The sequence below is a fragment of the Zingiber officinale genome, chromosome 9A (genome assembly GCF_018446385.1).
Source record: "Zingiber officinale cultivar Zhangliang chromosome 9A, Zo_v1.1, whole genome shotgun sequence".
Classification (NCBI taxonomy): Eukaryota; Viridiplantae; Streptophyta; class Magnoliopsida; order Zingiberales; family Zingiberaceae; genus Zingiber; species Zingiber officinale.
Genome location: NC_056002.1, coordinates 116,226,678 through 116,247,569, shown reverse-complemented (window position 1 = coordinate 116,247,569; position 20,892 = coordinate 116,226,678). Strand labels below are relative to the sequence as shown.

Genomic DNA, 20,892 nt, shown 5'->3' with positions numbered 1-20,892 from the left:
AATGAAAGAAGTAAATTAAATGGCTAAAGGATGAGTAAAGTTTAAGACCTATATGTGTGATGATTGATCTGTTCCTATAAAAAATTTTATAATAAATAATTTATTCTCTGAAAATTTTTATAAGTCTATTCTGTGAGAAGTAAATTAGATGAATAGAGATTGAGTTCTATATCTGAGATGACCAATCCAACTTTATAAAAAATTTTCACTAACCATCGAAATAAATCAAAAAACGGACACAACAATTAACCTAAAAACTTAACATTCTTTAATTACACGACACCATAACCCCGAGATCGAATTTGAGAAGGCAATACACAATATGCAAGATGTATACCCGAGCAGCTATCATATAATAGCAATAACATTACATTCAACACCAAAGTTTAATAAGTAGGGGCATGCAAATTACAAATTGGTTCATTATTATTTCATACAAACAAGAGGGTCTTGGCATTCAGTTTTAGGGTGCAACTTCAATCGCGTGATCCTTCTTGCCTTGATCTTGCGATTACTCTTTTGCATCAATTTTCTCTCCAAATCTTTCACTCTTTCATTGAGATTTAAAATGGCTCCCATCTGTATATTTCCGGCTTCAAGCAACCTCTCTAACATTTCTCGCAGCTTTTCATTCTCTTCTACTAGCCTTTTTTCTTCCATGCTTGAATTGATACCAGGAGCAAGAAAAGCCAGTTTTCCATCTACGACAGAATAAAGAGGCTCAGTACATTCTTCTTCACCGCAGGTTTCAAAGTTTGGTTTGCCAATTGATTCGTCAACATTGATAATTGGGGGAATAGCTTCACCATTTATTGGTCCAACTTTCCCATATTCTGTGGAGGTACCATCTCCAACAGGTCCATCGAGACTGATTATTGGATGCACATGCTCACCAGCTACTAATCTATCATCGTTGTTAGTGACGTTAACCTCAGATGCTGCATCGGTGTCCATCGCGTCAAGAATTTCATTACCTTTGCTCATCAGCTCAAAGGCCTCCGACTGTGCTCCCTTCATTGGCAGACCCGAATGACCTATGGCTGCACCCAGAGGAGACATATATTCACTGACAACTAAACCATTTTCACCTTTTCCCAGGGAAATTCCTTCAGCTTTATCAACATTTGGCTCATTTTCGTGTTTCAAAGATTGAACTTCATCTTCCATAATATTTCTGTCACTATAGATCGGTAATGAACCCATTTCACTCTTTTTCCCATGACCATCACCGGAAGGGCATTCATCCATGTACACTGAATCTTCAAGGGTTGCTGTTGTATTATCAGTAGCCATGTCCTTCTTGCATAGCTCCTCCACAGTGCATTGGATGTTGTCGTTGCCAATATCATGAGAAACATGAATTGTATCTGATATCTTCTCGTAAATGTCAGGTGCTTGAGACTCCTCTCCCAAGGTATCTATTTCATCACCTGAGAATATAGTCTTGTTAGTATCAGAATCATTTGACGTCAATGTTGGAATTTCTGCCATTTCAGATTTTAATATCTTAGTTGCAATTTCTGTTGTTTCTCCTTCCACTTCAACTGCTAAAGTAGATGATTTTTCCAATATTAATCCATCCTTAGCATCATTTCCAAGCATAGGATGAGAAAACTCAATTCCCACTCCCACTTGTTCTTCAGATGTGTCAATCGCTTCGTCTACAATTCCCTTCTCGAGCTTATCTTCGTTTTCAGTGGTAAAGGATATGACAAAATCTTCTGGAGAAGCAGATGCTGAAGGCTTTATCACCTCTTGTGGCACTTGATCTTTCTCCACTGAGTGAGAAACCCCTGGACAATAAATCTGCCCATTTGGAAGATCTATTTGGGTCTTGGTGGGAGGATTGAGATTTCTTTCAACATTCAAGGGATCCAAATTATCCAGACTAATTGCAGAAAATAGGGGCTCAGATGGCAGTACCACTACGCCAGTGTGTTGTGGAACAATGGAGGCTTTGTCATCCAAATAAGTAAACTCTGATGAATTAGTCACTTCATCTAGATTGGAAGACACAGGTTGTGGCTCCAAATTGATTCTTCCAGATGAGATATCGGAAGAGATGGATTCAGCACCAGTACCCATGTCAGAGGTACTACAACATCCAGTCATTTTACCATGCTCCGTGGTGGCTGTAGGGCCTAAAAAATCAAGTTTCTCTTGTAAATCAACGAGTTCTCTGGCAAGAGATTTCCTCATGTCTCTAGAACTTTGATGCAATCCCTATTGATTAATAACAAATCAAAACATGTTAGTGTATTTCAAAATTCAAATATGGAAAGATAGGCATTCCAACAGTTTCAACTTCCTAAGTAACATCAATAACTTAAAACATGATGTCTAGTCTAAACGATTAGAAATAGCTGCTGATTAAACTGAGCAGCAATGTATAGCATCAATGTATAAAAATCTAATATTCTATTCTTCAACCAAAAAAAAGTCCAATAATTCATTAAGCAGAAAACGACAATGTGCAGGAGACAAGATTACCTGAATGGCATCCAGCTGAAATAAGAGATTCATTATGGTCTCACATAAGATAGCCTTCTGTTTTGAATCCTGACCTTCCGAGGAAGCTTCAAACTCCTGGATTTGATTCTTGACAACCTCAGCCTTTTGTCGAATTTGAACTATTCTCCTTAATTTCTCAAGTGGTTGCCATCTTCTCACCTCAAATCCTCTATAAGCTGATTGGATGAGAGTCGCTGCCTCTGACAATGACAAAATTTTCCTTTTCTTCTCTTGTTTACCTGTTATTCTTTCTGTATTATCTACATGCCTCTTATCAGAATCACATAGGGTTTTCTCAATTGCTTCTTTACTATATTCTTTCTCATGTTTCAATACCTCAGTTTTGACTTCCTCGGTATCAAGCCTTGTTCCTTTATCGGGAAGTTGATTGCCCACAACCATACTAGCTTCATCCTTTGAACTAGTTGATTGCATATCCTGGCTTTTCTCCTTGCATGCCTCTACCTTAACTATAAATTTATCATTAACATAGGGTACTTCGATCTGATTGGTAGGCATTTTGTCTGGATCTCTTTTTGTCAAGTGTTGTTTCTCTATTTTGTCCTCGTAAACTTTTCCCCCGTCATTGTGGCTGGGTGTACTGGGAGATCTTGAAGTACCATTTGGTTTCTTCTTTGGAAGTGGATCCACCCTCAGACATACAGGAGGTAACTTTGATATCTTAGCATGTGATGATTGCTTCAGATCTGATGCCTTCTTAGCGACATTGTCCTTTCCTTCAGATGCGTTGAGCAATTTCTCCTCCTTTTCTCTAAGCTTTCCTTCAGTGTTCAGTTTCTTGTCATTGATTTCTTCTGCATGCCTCACAGGGATGATCTTCGTTCGGGTTTCCTTCTCAGCCACTGTTTCAGGATGTGAAAGTGTTTTATCTTTATCATGGGAATCACCTAGTTTCTCGCCGAGGTTCTCTTCAAGAAACTTAAGTGGAATAATCTTAAACTTTGAGGATTGTTTTTCCTCGGGTTTAGGATTAGAAGTAATCTCTTGCACATCTTTTTCAGCATCTAATTTTTTATCACGAGGCATCCAGACTATTGGCCATGGTAATTGATTTTTTTGACCATTAACTTGTAGGCTTTTTTGTTCATCTCCATCCAGCTTCATGCCAATATGGTTGATCGCATTTTGATCACTAGGCATCCAAACAATTGGCCATGGGAATTGATTCCTCCTCTCAGTCTGTAAGCTGTTTTGCCCATCTCCACCCTGATCCATAGGAATCCATCCATTCCGAACAGGCAGAGATGACTCAAAGCCTTTGTTAGTGCCTTTGTCCTTTGAGTAGCCAGGAGGAATCCATAATACTGGATAAGGAGGACAGTTTGGAATATGTATCACACTAGAAGACTCATTATCCATGTCGTTTTCAGACTTCTGCTCCTCAATCTTTACACTGCCATCTCGCCTGTTGCATGAATGATTAGGACACTCGCAACAATGAGCTTTCCCACTGCTACTATGGCCATGCGGAGTTTGATCAGCTGGATAATATGGATGAGTGACCATGTAGGGATAAGAATTTAAGTAACAGGAAAATGGTCCGTGGCAATGTAATTGAGAATGATGGGATGGAGGTGGAGTATGAGGAAATTGAGGCCTAAAACCATAGTAGCCAGCGGGGTAGCTATGGCTGCACCAAGGATGGTAATCAGCTGGACTTGGAGAATTGGCACTACCATCAACACTCCATGGTACAAAGTGAAGAGGTCCCTGTGATTCTACTTTTGTTGGAGCAGAAACAGGTTCCCACCCTGGATTGTGTTGGTAGTGATAAGGAATGTAATCTCTATGATGAGGTAAGGTGTGAGAGAATCCACATGGTGAAAACATACTCCAAGATATAGTCAATTGGTTAAAACCCCAGGTGGTAAGATCCTGCACAAAATGTATAACTTTGTAAGAAAAAAAAGAAAAAAAGATTTAGCTTTCATGCAAACAAATCGGAATGGTTTATTTATTTATTTTTTTTGAATTAAAAAAACTAAAACAAGAGGCTAAATGTTCAATACAAAATGTAACCACAGAAAACTTTAAATCAAAGGATAGAATAAATGCTCAAGTCAAATTACTGAACCAATGGCAAATGCCCGCCTTAGCAGTGTTTGTAATACGGGAAGGTAACATATATGACTTAATTTAATGATATAGATCATGGAACACCATCATCAAAGAGGTGGGAGGTAGAGAAGGTTGAATCAATCTTGCAAGTGCAATATCAGTTTATTTCTCACTAAACAATTAAATGAGAAGTTTCTAACAACTTCAATGCAAGAGTTGAAATAACTATGGTATAAGTTGTCAACAAGAGAATTGTAGACCATTTATTAATTATTAGTATTATAGATTTAGATCAACAATGCGAGGTCAAGTGGAAAACCATCATCAAAGTGGGGGGTAGAGAAGGTTGAATCCAATCTTACTAGTGCAATATCGATTTCACTCCCACTAAACAAATTAAATGAGGTTTCTGCCACCATCAATGCAAGAGCCTAACAGAATATGGAATTGCCCGCAATAGATTTTTTGACTATTTATTGGTTATTCATATACATTTCTGTTTTTCTTGAAGAAAAGGAATATGCTTGGTTGTAAAGAAGCACATACATAGTTTCAAATACATTTTGTTGGCACTGTTCCTGTTCTTTCTTTTACTGAGAGCAGATTTGTTTCAAGAAAAAAAGGGTAAAGAATGACATACTAGCCGATGCCATACTGCCTGTGTTTCTCAGATAGGAGGATATCCTAATGCATGCAATCAAAGTTCTGAATGGATATATTGTGCCATCCATTTCCATGATTTGATTAATGATTAAACTCCAAAATTAATTTATTTGGTGATCTGGCAAGCCAATTATTCGTACAAATAAAAGCTCTTAATGAGTAATTTCTTACATACTGCCTAATCAAAGTATTGTGTACTCTCTGACCCCCCAAAAGTATTGTTCTCATAATCTCATTCAAGTTTAAGTAATGCATCATTGGCAATGGCCCATCGCATCTACCTATATTTCTACATAAATATCATCATAAATGACTTAACATCAGGCACCTCAGCTACCAACTTAACCTACTATAAAAATTAACCTACTGAAACTGAATCCCCTACTACATCTATACCGAGCTTGTCTAGAAATGACTATGCAGAAGAGAAACATAGATTTAAAGAGATGTGATTTCACTATGAAATCTCTAGAGCTTTTCCTTCCTCTCCATGGATACTTAAGTTTTCACGCCCTTCATGAATCGTTGTGACGATTTCAAATAGACCAATGGATCATTACTGTTTTCCACTATGCAACCAGATATGAATTAAATGGATGTGAGAAGTTATTAGCATCATGTTAACATAATCCATGCTTTATGATTGACTCATCTGTCCACATGTTGGCCCATACATCTAACCCACTATTTATAAACCCTGAGGCTCCCAATTTATTAAGGCCCTCATACAGAGATAACTCATGGTGGAACACTAGCTCAGGATAACTAAATCAAAAGCACCTTCGGTCAATAAGAAGGTGAAGCACAATTGATTATCCTTTAGCTTGGAATCTCAAAATGACCTTATAAAATTCTTAACCACAAGTTAATAAAACACCTTCAGTCAATAAGAAGGTGAAACACAATTGATTATCCTTTGTAGCTTGGAATCTTCAAATGACCTTATAAAATTCTTAACCACAAGTTAATAAATATATTCAAGTTCATAATCCATTTACCCACTCATGACTACTACACCAAAACACGTATTCACACTTGATAAAACAATTTAACAATTAGAAACTTCATTGTAGAGACACATTTGGTTCATAAGGGAAAATTTTAATAACTAAAAAAAGCAATGTTTAGGTTAAAGGTTACAATCTCAAAATTTACTACTAAATTTAATATACATAAGGGATGTAAAACTATCTTGAATAATTTTAATTGAATAATACTATGAAGCAATTAAAATGGACTACATTAAATAAACAAGAAAGGTGATAACAAAGAATCAATATCCCAATTTCAGCAATTATCTAGCTGATAAAAGGATCCATTCTCAACTTAAATTGGGAGAACAAAAACAGCCTTCCAAATTGATACCCAAGGCAATCACTATTAAGCATTCAAAATTTGAATAAGATTCACATACTAGTCTAAATTGAAAAGAGATGAGGAATCTTTCTAATAAAAACTATATAACTATACCAATTTTAAATGCATTGTGAACGATGGATCAATAAGCTTTATAAGTTTAGATGAGTAAACTACTATTAATTTGAATTTAAGCATTTTGGGTGGATAGAGGTTTTTGACAAATTAATAGGTCAATTCTCTAATTGAAGTGGTTGCAAGAATGGGCAGTCGAGCAGACTTAATCCTAGGCAGGATAAATTTTTAGAAAGGATTGCCTGAATAATCATGTAGCCACTACGTTTAGCCACCATCAAACCTCAAATCCACTGATAAAGGATGAGCTAGGCTAAAAGCTGGATTCCAGGTTTGGTAGACATCAAGAAATTGTGACTATCCAATTTCTCACAAAAGCTTTCTAAACTTAGAATGAATTAGCTATTATTACTTGACCTTAAAACATTTGGACCTATAGGGAGAGTCATGCTTCACCCTTTTAGATATCAGTAATTTCTCAAACTGATACAAAAACAAATGATAACCCGGTGCACAAAGCTCCCCGGGGTCGGATCCAACCCTGTTTTTTTTGACAAGAGGCTGTTTCAAAAAAAAAATCCAACAATGCTTGTTATGTGCGAGTAACAACTCTAATAATACATGGAGTAAACCAAATGGAATTAAATATGTGAAATTACGAAGTCCCCTGGTAGCAGCAATTCTCTCTCTTTCTGTCATCTAAGGTCAAGTTGTATGAAATTTCACAGGCAGACTAAAAACAAATAAAAAAAATAAAAATCTGAAATTCACGTTCACTTATTAGAAAACACAAAGCCACTTCTTCCCCATTTCCTAATTCCAAATTCCAGATCCAAATAAACACACAAAATTTAATTCGTAAAACCTATTTATCACGTGACCACATGCCACTGGAGACGAAAAATCCAGGAAAGAAAGGATAATTCACAACAACGCAAAGTGAGAAGAGGATCGAACCTTCCGAGCTATGCCACGATCCAGATGACTTAGTTATCGACGCAAAGCGGTCCGCAAACCCTGGATTACTGCCAACCTTACAAAGTTTTTGAACGCCCGTAGAAAGCTGCACGATTTTCCTATGGAGATGGAAGCAAGGCGGCACTTTGCCTTTTATATAAGCAGCTTGCGAGAAGAGCGTACGCTCGGGAGGGTTCTCGACGAGGACCACGTGGATATTCGTGTAGCTTCTCGACACTTCTCGCACGACCGTTGGTCTTCGAGACGGGTTCGGAGCCTTAAAAATAAAATATTAAATATTAAAAAATAAAAAATAATTTATAAAATAATTATAGACTTTAACTTTGTCTTTTGTAATTTATTATTCAATACAATTTTAGTTAAACAAAACAGAAGGAAGGGAGAGAGATTAGGGACGACTATTTTCTCTTAATTAAATTGATTCTGTCCGAAAATTAAAGAGCCGAAAAATTAGAAATGTGATATTCATATTAATTTCTTGTGAACTCCATGTAAATTTGTGACACAGACTACATCAGTATTGAGTCAAGGCAGGAGTCCCCGACGTTGGCCCTCCGACACTCAAGTCAGTCACCGACGATGAAATAAAAAGCGGAGTAATAAGAAGACTATTGTAACATAAACAGTGAATATCGCATACTTCTGTCGATTCTTAGACAACCCAAGATAGCCTACTTTGTTCTTGCCCGGCCAGAACCTCACTGCTCCCCCATGTGTGTCTGCTCGACCGAAAGTCTACTTTGTTCTTGCCGAAGCTGATACCGGGCCGAGCGGGGTACCCACTCGGCCGAAGTTGAATTCTAATGTACCCGCTCGACCGAAGTTGAATTCTGTACATTAAACTTCTATTGTTTGGCTGAGCGGATAGCCGCTCGGCTCGACTTTCTGCATATTGTTTGAACGTCTGTTGTTTCCTGTTGTCAGGCCAAGCGAGGTAGTCGCTCAGCCGCAGTTGAACTCTGCACCTCAAGTTCTGCTGTTTGGCCGAGTGGGGTAGCCGCTTGGCTCGGCTTCTGCACATCGTCTCCCTTGAACATCAGCTGTTTGATTGCTCCCCGTGTTGAAAGCAAGGCGGGTCAGAGCCTTCTTCCCGGTCGAGTCATACTTCGCTCGATCGGCCGATGTCATCTATGCATTGACCGCCTTGACTTTGACCTCCACCGTGGTAGCGGGGTGGGGCCCTTCATCATTACCGCATCACAAGCCTCCCCTTCAAGTCTAGTCGAAGGAGGCTGTAAGTCCGACTGACTGGACGATTGTCTGAGCAGATTTCCTCCCGATCGGCCTTCGATACTTTGTGGTTTCTAATCGGGATGCGACTGTTCATTGCCAATCGACCTGTTGAAGCATGTCGCTCGGTCGTAGGTATGCTCCCTCAATCCGATCGGCGCGACGAAGGTTTGCAGTTGTGCAATCTTTTCTTGGATTGTCCTGGGCTTTTCTTTGGGAAATCGTGCAAATCCCTGCGCATTAAGGCTGAACATACTCTCACTCCTTCATTAAATGTCGACCCGTGGTGATGCGCCACGTGTCACGCCCGCTGCCGTCGCACGCCTAAAGTGATAGGGTATTGATGTGACGTTTGGCGGTTTGAATTCAACGGTCCAATCTTTGCCTAGGTTTCTGTGACCTAGATCGGATGACTACGATCGATCAGACCCCAGGCTTATAAACCCGTGCGTGTCGCCGCTTTTGCACATTTCGCCTTTATGCTCCTTGGTGATGCCTGCTTCATGCTCCGGCGACATTCTCTTACTGCTCCTTCGGCGACCTCCCCCTAGCAACCTTTCTCCGTTGACCTTTTGCTCGTAAGCTTCCTCCCTATCACACTGACCTCCGAGCTTTTTCGTCTTCCCGCGTTGTTCTTCCCCCGTTCTCGAGTTTTTCGTTGTCTCAGTGTTCGGCGACCATTCTGCCACTTCATTCCTTCTCCTTTTTTTTTTGTTTTGCAATGGCAAGTTCATCGCAGCCTCTCGCCGTCATCCCGAGGCTCTGGTACACTTCTACCAAGTCCCGATTCGACGCCGCCGATGCTGAGAGTCTAAAAGCCGCTTTTGAATTTCCTTTCGAATATGAAGTCATCCTTCCTTCTCCTTCTGATCGGCCAAATTCTTCGCTGTCTGGTTGTATCACCTTCTTTTGAGATCATTTTACGGTCGGTCTGTGATTTCTCATCCATCCCTTCTTTTCTGATGTGTGTAAATATTTCTGAATCTCCCTCCATCATCTAGTACCAAACTCCTTTCGACTGTTGTGGGGGGTGGTTGTTCTTTTTCGTCTGCACGACAATCCACTCACTCCTCGACTCTTCCATTACTTTTACTATCTCAAGTCGTCCGAGCCGGGGACTTTTCTCTTCCAAGCCCGAGTGGGCTTGGTTTTCTTTGATAAAATGTCGACCTCTAACAAACACTAGAAAGAATACTTCTTTTTCGTGCGTTTTCCCGAGCGGCCGGATTTTTCCACCTCTTGGCAGCTCGACATAGCGGCTCAGCCTTTATTGAAGAAATACAAGAGTCGATCGGACTACCTCAACATAGCTACGATGTTGTTCGGTCAGAAGTATGACATCCACAAGTTGCTACTGGAGGGTGTCCTATACATCTTTGGCTTGATTCCGATCCGCACCCGGCTCCCGTTCAGCCTAGGTATGCGATTACTCTACTTCTTTCTTTGATTCTAACTAATTTTTCTTCCTTTCGTGCAGCCGAAGTCATGTTGCGCGTACGCTTGACCGGCAAGGCAAATCTCGCAGACGCCGCGATCAACACAGTCGCTGTCAAAGAACTGGGGAGTCAAGGCCTCTAGCCAATCGGCTTGCAAGAGGAGTCGCAAGACGAGAGCGAGGCGACTCCCGCTCGAGCAAGTGGTGGAGCGATCGGTGGCTCCCAACCTTCTGAACGGTAGCTGGTCGTCGAAGTTGAGGGGGCTTCAAGCTCAACTTCCTCAGCTGAGCCACTGATCAGGCACAAGAGGCGTCGGGCGGAGCCTTCATCGTGCTCCGCCACTTCCGGGGTGCGGTCCACCGTGTTGGTGCAATGTCCCTAGGTCAAAGTTTACCTGGTTGACTAAGCTTGAGTTGGCTCAAGTTTGAATCTTGATGTTTGGGTTTCGATGTTTGACAATTCATGGAGATTGCAGATGCAATCGCTCGTTTGGGGAGATTGTTGATACAATTCTCCTCTGGTCAAGGTTGACAAGTCAGATGTGAAAAAGAGTCAAGTTGGTCAAAGGATTGACCGGATACTTGACTGGGAAAGTCCTAACTGGAGGTTAAGCAGTTGAAAGTCCTGGTGAGTGAAGCCGGACAGGTGAAAGTCCCGGTGAGTGAAGCCCGGCAGTAGTGAAAATCCTAGTGAGTGAAGCCAGGTGGAAGCCCTAGTGAGTAAAGGTAGGTGAAAGTCCTGGTGAGTAAAGCCAGGCAGATGAGAAGTCTTAGTGAGTCAAGCTAGGCAGAGTGAAAGTCCTGATGAGTGAAGCCAGGCAGGGGAAAGTCCCGGTGAGTGAAGCCAGGCAGGGGAAAGTCCCGGTGAGTGAAGCCGGGCAGTGGAAAGACCTGGTGAGTAAAGTCAGGCACGAAGAAATCCAGATGGATCAAGGGTGATTAGACATCTGGTGGAAGGAAGTCCAAGTGGGTCATGGAGGACCGGGCACTTGGCACGAGATAGTAAGTCCAAGTGGGTCAAGGTTGACCGGACACTTGGCGCGAGGAGAAAAAGTCTAGATGGGTCAAAAGTTGATCGAACACTTAGCGGTCGTAAGTCCAATAGGAAGTTGGCATGTAACTAGGAAGTTCGGACGTAGTAAACTTTTGAAGGCCATAACTTTTGACTCGGATATCGAAATGAGGTGATATCATATGTGAAACGAAGCTCATTTCAAGCTCTACACATTTTTCTGCTTGCCAATCGATTGGCCAATTGATTGGGGGGTTCGATCGATTGGTTGACGTGATTTTGTGCATAAATGGTCTGGATCGATTGGGTAATCGATCAAAACTTCCCCAATCGATTAGTCAATCGATTGGGAGAGTTTCTGAGTGAACAGTGAGCTTTTGAATTGATCAGTTGATCGATTGAAACCTCCAATCGATCGACCGATCGATTGGGAGGCTGGAAATTGCACGAAAAAGGTTGAATCGATCGAGCAATCGATTCAGGCACTTTCCAGAGAGTACAAAGGCGCTCTGAATCGATCAGCCGATCGATTCAAAGCCTCCCCAATTGATTGAGAGTCATTCAATCGATTGGGATCCGATCGTTGCGCAAGTTATAGCCGTTGGCGAGCATCTTCTTCGTAGTATTCCTCTCCAATGACAAGCAGATGATCTCAGCGACGATTCACGAGCTCTCTCCACACTTTCACAGCCAGTTCTTGAAGGCTCTTGGAGACAAGTGCTGGTGCACTTCCAAGGTTCAAGAGACAACAACAAGCAACAAATAAGCAAGAAGAAAGAGTTCTTATTTGTATTCTTGTATTTTTCTTCTTATGTGTGTTGTATTTTGTTGTGTGGATTTGTATGAGGATTCTCCGCCTCCGGCTGCGACCGAGAAGGAGAGTTTTATTAGTGGAGAGCGTGTGGTGTGTGGATCCTTGGATTAGTCACCTCTTCTTGAGGTGGATACCAAGTAAATCCTTAGCGTTAGCGTTGTGAGTATATTTCTTGTTGTTTATTTCGCTGCACATCATCGAAGAAGCACATCACCGAGCACGATGAGCTATTCACCCCTCCCCCCCTCTAGCTACAAATCGATCCTAACAAGTGGTATCAGAGCGAGGTTGCTCTTTACCAGAATCATCGTCGGAAGGGGCAAAAAGGCTAGAGAGTGAAGAAGTTGGAGCAAAATTCATCAAGTCAAAGAATTCATCAAGAGCTGAACTTCAAGATGGAATTCCAAGATGGACTTGGATTCGACACAAGGGTGCCTCCACCATTTGTATCCACAAACTTCGATTCTTGGAAATCAAGGATCGAAAATTTCCTTATGATGGAGATAGAGCAATGATTTGCTCTAATGGAAGGCTTTGAAGCTCTAACAAATTCAATGGGCAAAATTCTCAGGAGGAGCAAGTGGAGCCAAGAGCAAATTCAAAGATATGAGACCAATGATAAAGTGACCAAGCTATTGGTCAATCTATTGTCGATCAACATCTTGGAGAAAATTGGAGAATTCAAGGATGCTAATGAGCTTTGGAACAGATTGTCCAAGCTTCATGAAGAACCCTCCACTACACCAAACCAAGAGAAATCTAAAAAGGGCAACTAATTGGAGCAAGACCAAAAGCAGGAGGACACTGAGGTTGAGAGATACTCAACATCAGAAGAAGAAGAGGAAGAAGCCTCTGTTGGTGCGGGAAGCATCTGATGATCGAACCTGAGTTTTGATAATGACAAAAGATTCAAAGTTAAGGTGGTTGGTGATCTAACGGTCTGAATGAGATTGCAGGAAAGTCCTAACTGTACTTAGGCAAAAGCCCTAACTGTGGTTAGGCAAGGTGAAAACCCTAGGGGGTGGTAACCCTAGGTCATAGGGGGTGGTAACCCTATACGGAAAGTCTTGGTGGGTCGAGTGCTTCAGGCAAAAGTCTTAGGGATGTAACCCTAGGTGGAAAGTCCTAGTGTCGCGAACCAGGTGAAAGACTGGACCAGCCGGAAAGCAAACATCCAGCAGAAAGTCCGGAAGCATCGAGCATCGAGCAAAAGTTCAGTCGATCTGGAGGATCGCACTGGCATCAGGTAAATCTCCTGAGTGGAGTAAGTGAGGACGCGCTCCCCGTAGAGGGAACAGTAGGCGTCGAGTCGACCTAGCGTTTCTGGTCGGAAACCCGAAGTCAGACTCGGACAGTCCGATGATTGTCATTCACTTATATTATTATGTTTTATATGCTAACTTTGTGTTGCAGGGTATATTTGGGATTAATGTATCTTGTAGGGACCAAAGTGCAAAGAATAACTTCGGATGAATAGTACCGAGGCGCCTCCATGGAGCTTGGAGGCGCCTCGGGTTTGAGCCGAAGCCAGCTGTCCAGAAGGGTTGGAGGCGCCTTGAAGGAAGCTCAAGGCGCCTTGAACAGGTGGTTTAAGGCGCCTTGGACAATGATGAAGGCGCCTTGAGATGGATAAAAGGCAGTGGTCAAAGCTTCATCGCAGAGTCATTTCCAGGATAAAACTTAGGGATTCAAGGCGCCTTGGAGCCTGATAGAGGCGCCTTGAACACCCTTTATAAGAGGGTCTCGACCAGCAACTCTTAACAACTGATTCCAAGCGATCCTTCTGCTACAAGCTGCTTACGTAACGACCTCAATGTGTGGTTTCAAGATCCCGACGACCCGGAGCGCCATTACTCTAGATTCTGTCATTCAGTATAATTTTAATTATGGTACTCATTTGCAATTCATATTTTGTACATTTCATCGAGCTTATAGTTGTTTCCCACGGAAAGCGATCAAGGATCGCGGGCCTTCGAGTAGGAGTCGTCACAGGCTCCAAACGAAGTAATTCCTCGTGTCTCTGTGTTTGATTGTTCTCTTTATTCCGCTGCGTTTCTACTCGTAGTTTTAAATTGCTGAAATAGCCACGAGCGCTATTCACCCCCCTCCCCCCTCTAGCACTTCTCGATCCAACAATTGGTATCATAGCGGGGTCATTTTGAATCAATGCAACCACTATTCAAAACATTTTTCCGTGGTATTTTCAAATTTTTCGGAGTCAAATTAGAATTAGCTTAATAGCTACATTCTAATTGTTTTAATTGAATTGGTTTTGCTCGAGGTTGGTACAATACCACTCGAGCTCGTTTTCCCTTATTTCTCCCGCACTGCTAATCCAAGACGCAGTCTTGGAACCATTTTATTGTTTTTGTGTTCAGATTTTTAATGGCCCGACAAGAAGGTCTCAGCACTGTTCGCCCCCCACTCTTCTCCGGAGAAGACTTCGGATATTGGAAGGGGCGAATGGAAACCTTCCTGAAGATACAGTTCGACACATAGATGATCATCAAGACCGGACTTCAACTGCCATTCAACGAAGATGGCAAGCCAACATCCTGCGAAAAATGGGAAACGACCCTAATCAAGAAGGTGGAAGCTGATGCCAGAGCAACCTGCACCCTCCAGTGCGGAATGACCAAGGAGGAACTCAACAGAGTTGGACCATTCTCTAGCGCAAAAGGACTTTGGGAGAAGCTGATCGAACTCCACGAGGGCACCTCCGACACTAAGGTAAGCAAGAGAGATCTCTTGTTTAATAAATTGTATAATTTGAAAATGCAGGAAGACGAGATGGCCAGCCAACTTCACGCTCGTATACAAGACATACTAAACTCTCTCCACGCGATCGGGCAAAAGGTCTAGAACAGGGACATTATAAAGTACGCTCTTAATGCCTTTCCGAGGAGCACATTGTGGCCATCAATGGTAGATGCCTACAAAGTCTCCAAGGATTTATCTTCAATTAGATTAGACGAGTTATTTTCTAAATTTGAACTTCATGAGCAGACTAATACACAGCCACCCGAGAAAGGTGTAGCTTTGCTTGCAGATACCAGTAGAACACGCGAACCAAGATCACGAAGAAGAACCAAGCAAGAGTCGGAACCAGAATCAGACTTAGACGATGAAGACGACGAACTAACAGCCGAACTGAACTTGGTAAAGAGGCTCTACAAGAAAAAGAAGGGCTTCAACAAGAAAGACCTAAATAAAGCAGTGCAATCAAAGGAAGGTCAACAAAGCTCAAAGATCAAGTTTGAGGTGACCTGCTACAGATGTAACCAGAAGGGGCATATCAAGGCCAACTGCCCCAACCAAAAGGAAGCAAAGAAGGAAGAAGGCCCTGAAGGCGACATGGGACAAATCTTCCTCAAAAGACTACGACGAAGAACTCGATCAGGCGAGTTTACTTGCGCTGATGGCCCGGGACCAGATCGACGAATCCGAGAGCGAGAGCGAGTCGGAGGCCGAGTCCGAGCGAAGCCACGAATCCGTATCCGTTTCCGAAGGGCCCAATCCCCCTGTAAGTATCCCTCGCCTCAATAACTTAGTTAATTATTTATTACGAAAATTAGCTAAGTCGAATCTTAAAATTAAGTCACTTCTAAAGGAAGTAGCTGTCCTTAAAGAAGTGACTAACTCCAAATCTTTGACTGAACCAGTTCAGACTGGAAACTCAACTCAAGCTCAAAAACTTGAGGAAGAGAATTCCAGCCTGAAAACTCAAGTCAAGAATCTGGAGAGAACACTAGAACGATTTTCTTTAGGTTCCAAGAATCTTGACCTAATTCTTGGGACACAAAGAGTCGTTTACAATAGAACTGGTCTAGGATTTAAACCAAAGAAAAAATACAAATCTTATTTATCTCTTGTACAAAAAACAAATAGAAAATCAGTCCAAGCATGGATCCCCAAGTCCAAATTGATTAATCAAGTTGGACTTAGTCAATATTGTATCTCGAAGGATCAAATACACTACCTCGATAGACCATATCGAGGCTATGATCCAGGAGGAGCAAAAAGAAAAACGATATTAATAAAACAAACATAATTAAAAATTCAAAATTAAATTAAAAATTCAAAATTCAAAATTCAAAATTAAATTAAAAATTCAAAATTCGAAATTCGAAATTAAATTCAAAATTCAAAATTCAAAATTCAAAATTCAAAATTCAAAAATCAAATAAAAATAGAAGGAGGATCTAGAATAGCTGGCACCCCCAACTAAACTACCCAACTGGGTAACCGAACTTAATCTACCCGACAGGGTAACCAAACTTTACCTACCCGACAGAGTAAATAGGGTTAGATTAAAATGGGCTAGGTTTAACTTGACCCACGGTACTGGTGAACTATTAGATGATAGTACGTTGGGGAAACTTAGTCATCGCATGTCTAGGAAGATATGGCTTCAACCTGGTGCATTTGGCTAAGTGGAACTGACCGAAGCTACCCTTTATGGATCCTAACCAGTTAGACCAAGGTTTTGTACTAAGTTCAATAGGTAGGACTATTTGGAAAACCTCGAATGTATGGTTACTTTAATGATGTCCTTGTGACTCACCATAGCCCAGAAGTTTATCCAAAGAACGCCTACTTGTTGAACCCAAAGCTAAACTTAAATCTAACACAAAGTTAAACTAAACCCTAAAATTGAACCTAATTTATTTCATAAAAATTGTAAGATTACCTGATTGAAAATTTAGATCGGGTGAGATGACTAAGGAATAAAAATTTAAAATAGAATCAAATTTGAAATTCAAATTGAAAATTAAATTCGTAATTAATATTATTTTTTCAATTTCAAAATTATTATTTTCAAAATCAATTTCAAAATTATTTTAAATTTTTTTTTAAACTTAATTTCAAAATTATTTTAAAAATATTTTCAAAATCAATTTCAAAATTATTTTAAAAATCTATTTCAAAATTATTTAAAAATCTATTTCAAAATTATTTAAAAATCTTTTAAAACTTAATTTCAAAATTATTTTAAAAATCTTTTCAAAATCAATTTCAAAATTATTTTAAAAATCTATTTCAAAATAATTTAAAAATCTATTTCAAAATTATTTAAAAATCTTTTAAAACTTAATTTCAAAATTATTTTAAAAATTTTTTCAAAATCAATTTCAAAATTATTTAAAAATCTTTTGAAAATCAATTTCAAAATTATTTTAAAAATCTATTTCAAAATTATTTAAAAATCTTTTTAAAATCAATTTCAAAATTATTTTAAAAATCTTTTAAAACTTAATTTCAAAATTATTTAAAAATCTTTTCAAAATCAATTTCAAAATTATTTTAAAAATATATTTCAAAATTATTTAAAAATCTTTTCAAAATCAATTTTAAAATTATTTTAAAAATCTTTTAAAACTTAATTTCAAAATTATTTTAAAAATATTTTAAAACTTAATTTCAAAATTATTTTAAAAATCTTTTCAAAATCTATTTCAAAATTATTTAAAAATCTTTTCAAAATCAATTTCAAAATTATTTTAAAAATCTTTTAAAACTTAATTTCAAAATTATTTTAAAAATCTTTTAAATTTTAATTTCAAAATTATTTTAAAATTTTTTTCAAAATCAATTTCAAAATTATTTTAAAAATCTTTTCAAAATCAATTTCAAAATTATTTTAAAAATCCTTTCAAAATCAATTTCAAAATTATTTAAAAATTATTTTCAAAATTAATTAAACTTAATTATTTTCCTTAATTAATCAAACTCTTTCAAATTAATTAAACTTACTCATTTTTTTCACAATTAAAAAAAAAACAGACCACGTGGCACCTGTCGGAGGCGCCTCCCTTACATGGGAGGCGCCCTAGAAAGCTTCCCGCCGCCTGAGACTAAGGCGCCTCGGATCATGTCCGAGGCGCCTCTAATATCTTTATAAGGCGCCTTAACTCCTGTTTAAGGCGTCTTAACTCCCGTTTAAGGGGCCTTCAATTCATTATATTGCACCGAACAGAAGCGTTTCTGTTCGTTTTTCTGTCGACGCCAAGCACGAGATACTCATGCGATTTCTTCCCAATCTAAGGCACCTTCAACCTATTCCTCCCCTTCTACACCCCACAATGCCTCTTAGGTAAACTCTAATCACTTCCCAGTCAATTTTTACATAATCTTTGTGCTTATTTTGCCAATTTTTGTGTAAAATCGTTGAAAATAGGAAACGACGTCAAGTAGATCCCAATCCGGCTAGACTCCCATCAGCCGACCTCAGATTCCCAACTGAACAACTTAGGGCTACATTTGCTAGCTTCACATTTAACCCTATCAAACCTAGATACCTAAATAGGCCCTTTTTTAGTTAGTTCTATCACCCATCGGTCCAGATGATAGAATACTATCAGCTGGACAAATTGGTTTACTGTAGTGATGTAGTAAATCATGATTTATGTGCACAGTTATATCACAACCTTGAAAGGGTTGATGATAGTACGTACTCCTCTAGAGTTGGTAGCGCCGACATCCAGCTTACCCCCACTTTGTTACGTACCGCCTTAGGGCTTAGAGCGTCAGAGTGTACCTGTTGGTGCAACATTCCTCAGGTCAAGGTTGACCTAGTTGACCAAGCTTGAGTCTTGGTTTGGATTTCGATGTTTGACAATGCAAGGTTGATTGAAGAAAAGTCAAGTAGGTCAAGGATGACCGGATACTTGACTAGGAAGTCCTAACTGGGATGTTAGGCAGGAGGAAAATCCTGGTGAGTGAAGCCAGGTGAAAGACCTAGTGAGTGAAGCTAGGCAATTGGGAAGTCCTAGTGAGTGAAGCTAGGCAGGAGAAAAATCCTGGTGAGTGAAGCCAGGTGAAAGACCTAGTGAGTGAAGCTAGGCAATTGGGAAAGTCTTGGTGAGTGAAGCCAGGCAAGAGAAATCCAGATGGGTCAAGGTTGACCAGACATCTGGTGAGAGTCCAAGTAGGTCAAAGGGATTGACCGGATACTTGGCACGAGGAAGAAAAGTCCAAGTAAGTCTTAGGGAGTGACCGGATACTTGGCAAGAAGAGAAAAATCCAAGTGGGTCAAAGGGATTGACCAGACACTTGGTGAGAGAGTCTTAGCTGGTCAAGGGTGACCGGATGCTAGGTCTTATGTACCAACAAGTCATGGTTGACTAGATGTTGGTTTAGGGGGCTTTGGGCTTGGTTTTGGGCAAAAACTAAGATCTGGATTGATCAGCCGATTGATCCAGCAGGTTTGGATTGATCCGTGGATTGATCCAGCAGGTTTGGATTGATCCGTGGATCGATCCAGCAGATCTGGATCGATAAGTGGATCGATCCAGAAGATCTGGATCGATCGGCCGATCGATCGGATAAGTCCCCGCGAACAGAACCCCTCTGGATCGATCGGTGGATCGATCCAGAGGTCCCAATCGATCAGTGGATCGATTGGGACGCTGCTGCTTCACGCGATAAGCGCTGGATCGATCCATTGATCGATCCAGAAGTTTTTCCAGAGCACAGAGGCGCTCTGGATCGATCCGTGGATCGATCCAAAGCCTCCCCGATCGATTGGGAGCATTCCAATCGATCGGGATTCGACCGTTAGCGTCGATTTAAGCCGCAGACGTTCATTTCCTTCGGTAGAACTTCACCGATTCATTCCAGATTCATCACAGCTCCTCCTCAGCACTCTCTAAGCCCCTCACCGCCAGTTCTTGAAGGTTCTTGGAGGTTCATCCAAGTCAAGAGGCGAGTTGCAACGAGAAGAAGAAGAAGCTAGGGTTTTTACTGCATCTCTTGTAAGCTTTTGCTTATTCTTTACTACCCTTTCTTCTACTTGTATTGAGAGTCTTGTAGGGCTTCTCCGCCTTCGGTAGTTACTGAAAAGGAGTGTTTATTAGTGGAGGTGTGTGTGTGTGCGTGGATCCTTGGACTAGTCACCTCTTGTGAGGTGGATACCAAGTAAAATCCTATTGTTAGCATTGTTGTAGTTTGTTTCTTTGTATTCCGCTGCGCATCACTTTGAAGAAACAAGCAACGAAGCTCGACGAGCACACGCCCCCCCCCCCTCTAGCTACTTTTCGGTCCTAACAAGTGGTATCAGAGCAAGGTTGCTCTTCACCGGAATCACCGCCGGAAGGGGCAAACATAACAAGCAAAGCTAGAGGGTGAAGAAGTTGGAGCAAATTCATCAAAGTCAAAGAATTCAAGAAGCTCAACTTCAAGATGCAATTCCAAGATGGACTTGGATTTGATACAAGGGTGGCTCCACCATACACATCCACAAGCTTCGATTCTTGGAGATCAAGAATTGAAAATTTCTTGATGATGGAGATAGAGCAATGGTTTGCTCTAATGGAAGGTTTTAAGGCTCCAAGGAATTCAAAAGGCAAAGTTCTCAAAAGGAGCAAATGGAGCCAAGAACAAATCCAAAGATGTGAGGCCAATGACAAAGTGACCAAGCTTTTGGTCAATCTATTGCCGAGCAACATCTTGGAGAAAATTGGAGAAGTTGAAGATGCCAAAGAGCTATGGAGCAAATTGGAAAAGGCTCATGAGATCCCCTCCACTGTACCTAACCAAGAAGAATCCAAAGAGGGTGACTCATTGGAGCAAGATCAAGAGGAGGACTCCGAAGTTGAGAGATGCTCAACTTCCGAAGAAGAGGAAATCCAAGAAGCTTCATTCTCAAGGGAGTGTAATCAAAAGAGCAAGGAAGGAGCATATTCCTTGTTTCATGTACAAGAGGATGAAGAAGAAGGTGAAGCCTCCACCTCTAGGATT

At 40.5% G+C, this 20,892-nt stretch overlaps 1 protein-coding gene across 1 annotated transcript; it reads right to left on the bottom strand.

Annotated features, from left to right (window-relative positions):
- Window positions 1-346: 346 nt before the first annotated feature.
- Window positions 347-7,797, bottom strand: LOC122020819 (BAG family molecular chaperone regulator 6-like). The gene is made up of 3 exons (XM_042578848.1): window positions 7,642-7,797; window positions 2,491-4,407; window positions 347-2,223 (listed from the first exon to the last, which is right to left on the bottom strand). The coding sequence occupies exons 2-3, from the start codon at window positions 4,360-4,362 to the stop codon at window positions 427-429; spliced, it is 3,669 nt and encodes a 1,222-aa protein (XP_042434782.1). The 5' UTR covers window positions 4,363-4,407; window positions 7,642-7,797; the 3' UTR covers window positions 347-426.
- Between the last annotated feature and the right edge of the window lie 13,095 nt (window positions 7,798-20,892).